The 9,162-nt window shown below is 42.2% G+C and overlaps 1 protein-coding gene across 1 annotated transcript in view; it reads left to right on the forward strand.

Moving 5' to 3' along the window:
- LOC141048295 (annexin A1-like) overlaps positions 1-8,921 on the forward strand; it is a 74,476-nt gene extending 65,555 nt beyond the window's left edge. Inside the window, exon 13 of the mRNA XM_073543748.1 lies at positions 8,602-8,921. Within this exon, the coding sequence (XP_073399849.1) occupies positions 8,602-8,658 (57 nt within the window). The 3' untranslated portion in view covers positions 8,659-8,921. The remainder of the gene's footprint in view (positions 1-8,601) is intronic.
- The last annotated feature ends 241 nt before the right edge of the window (positions 8,922-9,162 follow it).

Below are 9,162 nucleotides of genomic sequence, written 5' to 3' on the forward strand. Positions count from 1 at the left end.
AGACTTACCAGTGTATACACTACAATGGGAGAGTCAATTTTGTTTTCTTTAAATATATTGTAATATATATTGCAAAAACATTATTAAGTCTATTTCCCAGTGGGTAGAGATTTATCTAAATTCTGGAGTGATTTACCCACACATTTTATAGCTCCTTAAGAATTGTCTCCTCCTGATGCCCAAGTGCATTGGCAATCAGGGTAATGGTGCTTGGGGATGTCAGCTGTGAATTGTCCAAAAACATAGCTTACATCAAGCCCTGGTGTTTGTAATAGAGAGGTGTCTATCAGACACCCCCATTACTAACACTGTAATAAGAAAGAAACACGCACAAAAAAAAATACTTGTTTGAAATAAACACTCCCCCACACTTTCCATGGTTCACCAGTTTATTAAAGAAAAAAATCTCACACAGCTCAGATAACCATTGAACTTCCTAGCCTGATAATATTTTTTTTATTGAATTGTTAATACATGTACAATAAGTTCCACATGCAAGTCACAAATATGATGCATATCTATCTATTGGTTCTCAAGAAAAACAGAGAAACCTGCCGAAACGTTGCTGCTAACAGATCAGTAAAGCCACAGATTTTTTCTTTAATTTTTGGAGTGCTGCCTGTTTTTTCTGATTATCTATCTATCTATCTATCTATCTATCTATCTATCTATTCAATATCCCCATCTGCACCCCATCTTGACTGAAAAAAAAACAAATGTTGAAATTTTTGCACATTTATTAAAAAAGAAAAACTGAAATATCACATGGTCATAAGTATTCAGACCCTTTGCTCAGACACTCATATCTCAGTCACCTGCTGCCCATTTCCTTGTGATCCTCCATGAGATGGTTCTACTCCTTCATTGGAGTCCAGCCGTGTTTAATTAAACCTGATAGGACTTGATTTGTAAAGGCACACACCTGTTTATATAAGACCTCACAGCTTACAGCGCATGTCAGACTAAATGAGAATCATGAGGTCAAAGGAACTGACCAAGGAGCTCAGAGACAGAATTGTGGCAAGGCACAGATCTGGCCAAGGTTATAAAAGAATTTCTGCAGTACTCAAGATTCCTAAGAGCACAGTAGCCTTCACAATCCTTAAATGGAAGAAGTTTGGGACCACCAGAAGTCTTCCTAGACCTGGCCATCCAGCCAAACTGAACAATCGTGGGAGAAGAGCCTTGGTGAGAGAGGTAAAGAAGAACCCCAAGATCACTGTGGCTGAGCTACACAAATGCAGTAGGGAGATGGCAGAAAATTCCACAAAGTCAACTATCACTGCAGCCCTCCTCCAGTTGGGCCTTTGTGGCAGAGTGGCCTGACAAAAGACTTTCCTCATTGCCAGACAGGGGCGGGACTACCGCGGTTTCAGGGGTCGCAGCTGTGACGGGGCCCAGAGTCTTTAGGGGCCCGACCGTGGAGCTGCAGCGTCTCATTGGCTGTGCAGCTCCATTCTTTGGCTGCCAGGCTGCAATTGGCTGCTTTGTGCGCACAGGACCTGTGATGAGGTCACAGGAGGGGAGGAGTCAAGGGTCACATGATCAGGAGCAGGACTCTGCTGTGCTGGTTGTCATGGTGCACTGCTGGATACGGGTACATTTATGTGTGGGGTCAGGAGGGGTTTACAGGGTGGATGTAGCAGAGACGTGTGTGTGTACAAGGTGTACGGAGCAGAGCCATGTGTACGAGGTGTATGGAGCGCAGCCGTGTGTGTATGAGGTGAGCGGAGCCATGTGTGTATGAGGTGTATCGAGCGGAGCCGTGTGTGTACGAGGTGTACAGAGCAGAACCGTGTGTGAACGAGGTGTACGGAGCTGAGCCATGTGTGTACGAGGTGTATGGAGCGGAGCCATCTGTGTACGAGGCGTAAGCCGTGTGTGTACGAGGTATACGGAGCAGAGCCGTGTGTGTACAAGGTGTACGGCGCAGAGTCATGTGTGTGCGAGGTGTATGGAGCAGTGCCGCGTGTGTGCGAGGTGTACGGAGCAGAGCCGTGTGTGTGCGAGGTATACGAGGTGGAGCCATGTGAGTACGAGGTGTACGGAGTGGAGCCACATGCGTATGAAGTGTACGGAGTGGAGCCGTGTGTACGAAGTGTACGGATTGGAGCCACATGTGTATGAGGTGTACAGAGAGGAGCAGAGCATGTACAAGGTGTATGGAGCCGCGCATGTACGAGGTGTACGGAGCGGAGATGTGCGTGTATTTTGGCATTGGGGGGCCCCATTTGAAAGTTCACACTGGGGCCCATAACTTTGTAGTTACACCACTGTTGCCAGACATATGAAAGCCCGCATAGAGTTTGCTAAAAATCACAAGAAGGACTCCCAGATTATGAGAAATAAGATTATCTGGTCTGATGAGACGAAGATAGAACTGTTTGGTGATACAATCGCAACAGTGAAATATGGTGGTGGCAGCATCATGCAATGGGGGGTGTTTTTCAGCTGCAGGGTCAGGACAACTGGTTGCAATTGAAGGAAACATGTATGCGGCCAAGTACAGAGATATCCCAGATGACAACCTCTTCCAGAGTGCTCTGGACCTCAGACTTTAACGAAGGTTCACATAGCTAAAATAACAAAGGAGTGGCTTCAGAACAACTCTGTGACCATTCTTGAGTGGCCCAGCGAGAGCCCTGACCTAAACCCAATTGAGCATCTCTGGAGAGACCTGAAAATGGCTGTCCACCAAAGTTCACCATCCAACCTGACGGAACTGGAGAGGATCTGCAAGAAAGAATGGCAGAAGATCCCCAAATCCAGGTGTGAAAAACTTGGTGCATCATTCCCAAGAAGACTCATGGCGGTACTAGCTCAAAAGGGTGCTTCTACTCAATACTGAGAAAAGGGTCTGAATACTTATGACCATGTGATATTTCAGTTTTTCTTTTTAATAATCTTGCAAAAAATTCTACATTTCTGTTATTTTTTTCAGTCAAGATGGGGGACAGAATGTACATTAATGAGAAAAAAAGAACTTTTTTGAATTTACCAAATGGCTGCAATGAAACAGAGTGAAAAATTTAAAGGGGTCTGAATACTTTCCGTACCTACTGTATCTAACTATCTATCTATCCTTGCACATCTTTAACACATAAAAACAGGACTTTCTTGAATGAATTTTATTCCCATACATGTCACAAGATGACATAAGGATTTCACACACGTACGGTACACATGGATAGCCAACAGAAAACCACACAACTAGATGTTAGGCGTCAGATTCCTGCCCCTGCACAGGAGGAATCTCGAGCCTTGCCTTCTGCGGTCTCCCATTCAGTCCCAGCCGCAGAGAAGCCTGCTTAGCAAAAAAGTCGTTCCCAGCATCTTGCTCAGGCTAGTGCTGTCAGGATGGTTGCTGCTGCCACTTCTGGGTCAGCTTTGGCAATCCGCACTAGCAAGCAGCGAGCAGCTCCAGAGGCTAAGTCCTTTTTGCAGTCTTCTGAGCATGCCCGTGGGACGACCTCTCATTAGAGGTCGGGGGTCGCATGCTCAGGTCCTTCTCCAGCTCGGACTGGACCATCAGGAAGGTCCCGGAAGGACGCTGCTATAAAAGGTTTGCATGGCCTCTCGGCCATGCACTAGTATAGTCTGTAATTTGTAGTGGTATGTGTGATGATGGATGCTTGTGAAACGCTGACTGACTCATTATGAAACCCCTTCCCTCTGATACGTATGTTGTTAGGGTTTAGGGTTCCAGTGCAGCGCCGGATAGTGGCACTGCCTAGCGCCGCAGTGCTCCCAGCACCCATCACATGCTAGCGCCAGTGTGCGCCACACTACAATAGGCACTACGGTACCGCACGTTCAGCGACAGCAGCCTGAGTGCTGCCATGCACCAATAATGCGCTTTCCAGCCCAAAGCTTAGGCTGGTTAGTGGCGTTCGCCAGAGCTGCACTGTACGTACCTCGTGTGGTATTGAGCTATCAGCTGTGCCCTGTGGCTGTTAGCAGGGCGCAACGTTTAGTAAGGGTCTCTCCCTGGCGTCACAGTTGCGGCGCCGAACGCTGGTGGGTCTAGAGGGACTCTAACCCCGTGTCCTTGGGGCAGGGTCCTGTGACCAAAACACTAGTGTTCACGCTGTGGTATCGCGGCCCTGTGAAGCAACAGGGTTCGCCTCTTATTTACCGGGTGAAGTTAACCTGTGTGTGTCTGCTATACCGCCAGTTTCTGTCCGCCATTACCGAGCTGCAGTCTACTATCTCTGCACGGTGGACCCCGGGCTGCTAACGCACCGCATTTCCATCTTTCATTATTCGGTGCGTTCCGCCAGCCTTGACACTAGTAAAAAGGGACCATCTTATGCATGGATTTTTTTAAACGGACATGCAATTCGGTTTTTCCAGCTACTACTGCATGTTAGGTTCCTGATTTGCCTCCCACGCAATCTGCTGAAAATCAAAACCTGCAGGTTGTAATAGAAAAAAACAAGCCTTCTCTTCCAGTTTTATTCTTTTTCTGGACATGTTGCAGAAAAACCTTTTAAATTTGATATAGGTGTAACAATTCTGATCTGAAAAATTACTCTGCCATATTATTTTTACCTTCCAATGAATGCCATAAAAATAAAACCTCCAAACAGTGGCTGAGTTGCATTTTTTCACCATTTCACAGCACTTGTAATTTTTCTACACAGTTTCCAAAACATTATATTGTAAAATGAATTGTATCATTCAAAACTACAGTACAACTCGTCTCCCAAAAATCAAAGCCCTCTTACAGCTATATTGACAGAACAATAGAAAGTTATAACACTTGGAGGAAGGTGATGAAATAACTAAAGAGCAAAATTGGAAAATCACCCAACTCTTTGGGCTCATGCAGACATCCGTAGATCTTGGTCCCATCACTGACCACAATACAGGAACTGGCCAAGAGTCTCCCGACTGGAGCATGGCAGCTTAATATATTTCTTTGCGACTGTCATGCTCATTGTCCTGTCCGTGCATTGTCGACTGTGATCGGACTGAGAACCACAGACCTTTGAATTAGCCCTTTCAGGTAAAAGTGGTGTTCAGTATTTTTTTAAAATTGCCCCAAAGTGAATGTGTTAAAATAGTAAAATAATAATTATTGACCTGATAAATACCCTGCCATACTAATGTTTCTTTACTGGTTATTGACTTTTCGACAATAATAACATGCCACAAATTCGGACTAGATTACTTCAGTCAATTATTGACTTCAGAAAAAAACAAAGACAGAAACATAATGATAAAATACCTCACAGTAAATAAATAAATAGTATAGTGCATGGAAATAATATACGGTACTTAGCATGTTTTTTCATACAAAAGAAATGTGAAATCCCTCCCACCACTTCACGGCGACCGTAGTTGGGACAGTCTAAACTCTAATATTAAAAACCTTACTTTTTGTCAAGTGACATGCATGTAGATAAGTACAAACAGAAAGAAGTGGAACAGCATCCGTATCCAAGTGAAAAATTCTGTAGTTTTATTCTGCCATCATCAGATACAACGTTTCGACCCCTATGAGGCCTTTATCAAGTCCTTGATAAAGGCCTCATAGGGGTCGAAACATTGTATCTGATGATGGCAGAATAAAACTACAGAATTTTTCAGCTGGATACGGATGCTGTTCCACTTCTTTCTATTTGTACACATTGTTGGACCCAACGGGCCCCGGGGCCTTTGGAACCTGCATCCCATGCATCTGTGTGCTGTCGGCTGTATTTTTCATTGAATGCATGTAAATAAGGGCTGAGAAAGATTGGGCCCAGCTCGTGGACACACAGGCAAGGGAGACCACATCAATAATGCCCACCTCAAAAGAAAGGCAGGCGTCACCTTTATATGTACATGATACAAACAGAAAAAAAAACAAAGGCATGAACTGGTATATAAACTTGTGTGCATGCAACGTGTAAGCGCACGTTCACACTAGCCACTAAACAGAACAAAAGGAAGACAGGAAAATAATGATAAAATACCCTGCAGTAAATAAATAAAATAATTATAAAAATAATATACAGTACTTAGTTAGCCACCCATCCTGCCTCGTCATGGCGACCGTAGTTGGGACAGTCTTAACTCTAATATTAAAAGTCTTACCATTTGTCAAGTGACATGCATGCCTCGTCACGGTGATCGTAGTTTGTTAGAAATAACAAAAGAGCAAAATTGAAAAATCACCCAACTCTTTGGGTCCATAGATCTCAGTCCCATCACGGACCGCAATACAGGAACTGGCCAAGGGTCTCCCGACTGGAGCATGGCAGCTTAATATATTTTTTAAGATTTTCACGTTCAGGTTTGGAGACCTGTGGCCAGTCCTTGCATTGTGGACTGTGATCGGACTGAGAACCACAGACTTTTGAATGAGCCCTTTCAGGGAAAAGAGATGTTCAGTATTTTTTAAAAATTGCCCTTAACTGTGTTAAAATAGCAAAATTTACTGACCTGATAACTACCCTGTCACACCAATGCTTCTTTACTGGTTGTTAAAGGAAAGATATACAGTATATCTTTGTACCATGTTAGCCTGTAGATAGAAAAATATTTAGAATTGAGAGTCCTCAGTGGTTGATACCTTTTAATGGCTAACTGAAAAGATGGTAACAAATTGCAAGCTTTCGAAACTACTCAGGTCTCTTCATCAGGCATTGAATATGATGAATATGCCATTTTATGCCTGATGAAGAGACCTGAGTAGTCTCGAAAGCTTGCAATGTGTTACCATCTTTTCAGTTAGCCATTAAAAGGTATCAACCTCTGAGGACTCTCAATTCTGAATATTTTACTGATTGTTATTGACTTTTTCACAATAATAGCAATCCACAAACTCAGACTAGATCACTTCAATCAATTATTGACCTTATCAGCCTTGTGCCGTACATGCAGGCACCAGCAATGAGGCCAGTGAATGGATGCAGTGGTCTCATGTGCACCCATGACACTTATTTATTTGGGGAAGTAAAAGAAGATCGTTGGCACTACCAGAGTGGCAGTGTTGGAAAAACAGGAGACAAGTATAAGTTAATTAGAAGTTATTTTATCACTTCTCCTGCTTTGATTAAATAAAAAATAATTCAGGACAACACCTTTAACATCTTTCAGTTCCATGTGTTACCAATCTTAGCACTGCGAAATCTGATTTAGTGTGTGTTATTTGTAAAACCTATTAAGAAATAGAGAAAACGAGGTATCTACAATTATAAAGGGGAGTGGAATGTCTTTTTGTTTCTGAAACATGTGCAGATCTTGCTTTTTTTAAGCTAATGCACAAGAACACTTAACACCACAAGAGCCATGGAACTTGTATAGTTAGTTGTCAAATTTAATTTTTTCTAACTCGGGACACCTTGATGAGTTGTGATATCTTTGTCGTTTTAAAGGGAATCTGTCACCAGGTTGTTGCTACCTCATATGAGAGCAGCAAAATGTAGGAAAAGAGATCCTGAATACATCGATGTATCACTTAGTTTACTGGGAGCAGCAGTTGTGACACAATCTGAGTTCTCAGATGCAGCATGTAGCAAAGCTCTAAAGCTAACCCCACCCACATCAGGCTCTCTATGTACATTGTCTATTGACAGTGAGCTGCTTCTCATAGGAGGGGGCGAGGTCAGTCTATCAGGCATGTGAGCACCAGCCCTGGCAGTGATAATATCCTGGTGATAAAACCTTCATTGTAAATAAACAACAGCACACAGCCTGATAAGTGACATGTTACTGAATTCAGTGTTTTAAGCTTTATGCCTTGCTGTCCTCAGATTACATAGCAAAACCTGCTGACAGATTCCATTTAAGAAATTCTACATATGTATTTTCCTTTCTAATAGTTTTACTTTAATGGAGTCCTAAACTATTTTATGGATCTGTGTGTTACAGATCAACATTATGCACCCATAGAATTTTATACGCTCATAGTGTACCTCTGTGTGTAAATCTAGTGTTAAAGTGAACCTGTCACTTGATTCCTTCTGCCAGAAGGATAGGCGGGATGCATACATCAGCGCCTTCCTGCACAATTGCTGCCAGGTAAATTTTCTTTGAAACACTCCAGAATGTGAGAAAAATATCATTTAAAGATCCGGCCTTGGATCATGGCCAGAGATTGGAATAGTTGGCTCTGCCCCTAGGCCATCTCTTCCCAGCGCTGCTGAAAGTAATTGACAGGTCGCTTGCACAGTGAGAGACCTATCAATCACCGCTAGTGGTGCCTAGAAGACTTGACCAGGGGCAAAGCTGGACTAGTCTGGTCTCTAACGATGGTCCAGGGCCAGATCTTTAAAGCATTTTTTCTCTGAAACTCCAGAGCTTTTCATAAAAAAATATACATGGCTGCAACTGTGCAACAAGGCCAAGATTTAGCCTGAGCATAGTTTGGGCAGCAGGATTCAGGCGACAAGTTCACTTTAACCACCAAAATTGAATTTTGACAATTTCCACTTTATGGCTCTGTATGGCATGATCAAATGGCACATGGAAACACCATACATTATAATACACAGCTGTAGTAACTCCATGTGCATGCAGGATGTGTGCACCTAACATTGGCATGTACTTGACATAATCCGTCTCTATTTTTTTTTATCAATTTGCATTAAATTATTATCTGTTTATTTGCAGGATGACACCAAAGGAGATTATGAAACCATTTTGTTGGCTCTGTGTGGAGGTGAATAGACGTGATGTAATGACAGTTTTAAAGAGTACCAAAAATTGGCTGCAGCCGTGGTAGAAGGCTACAGGCATCAATATCTCAATGCAATATGACATTCCTATACAACTGTGTATGAGCTGTGTTTTATAACATGGTTTAATATTACATAATGTAACAAACTGCTTTTTTGGCAATCCAATAAAAAAAAATTGTAAAAAATGAAAAAACATATGCAAAGATGTAATTTTTTTTATTAAACTGAATAAAATTGAGCTGCAAGAATTTACAGATACATGAAAATATTGAATATTATTAAAAATATTACTTTTTATTTTGATCTAATTAAATGCAAATAAAATTAAAGAGGCTATTCATTTTCAGAAAAGATTTACCTATAAGCTTTGTTAATACAGTCATGACCAAAAGTTTTGAGAATGACACAAATATTATATTTTCACATGATCTGCTGGCCTCTGGTTTTTATGTGTGTTTGTCAGATGTTTTTATCACATACAGAAATATAATTG

This window comes from Dendrobates tinctorius, unplaced genomic scaffold (assembly GCF_039654945.1).
Source record: "Dendrobates tinctorius isolate UK_male_01 unplaced genomic scaffold, ASM3965494v1 ptg000134l, whole genome shotgun sequence".
NCBI classification, from domain to species: Eukaryota; Metazoa; Chordata; class Amphibia; order Anura; family Dendrobatidae; genus Dendrobates; species Dendrobates tinctorius.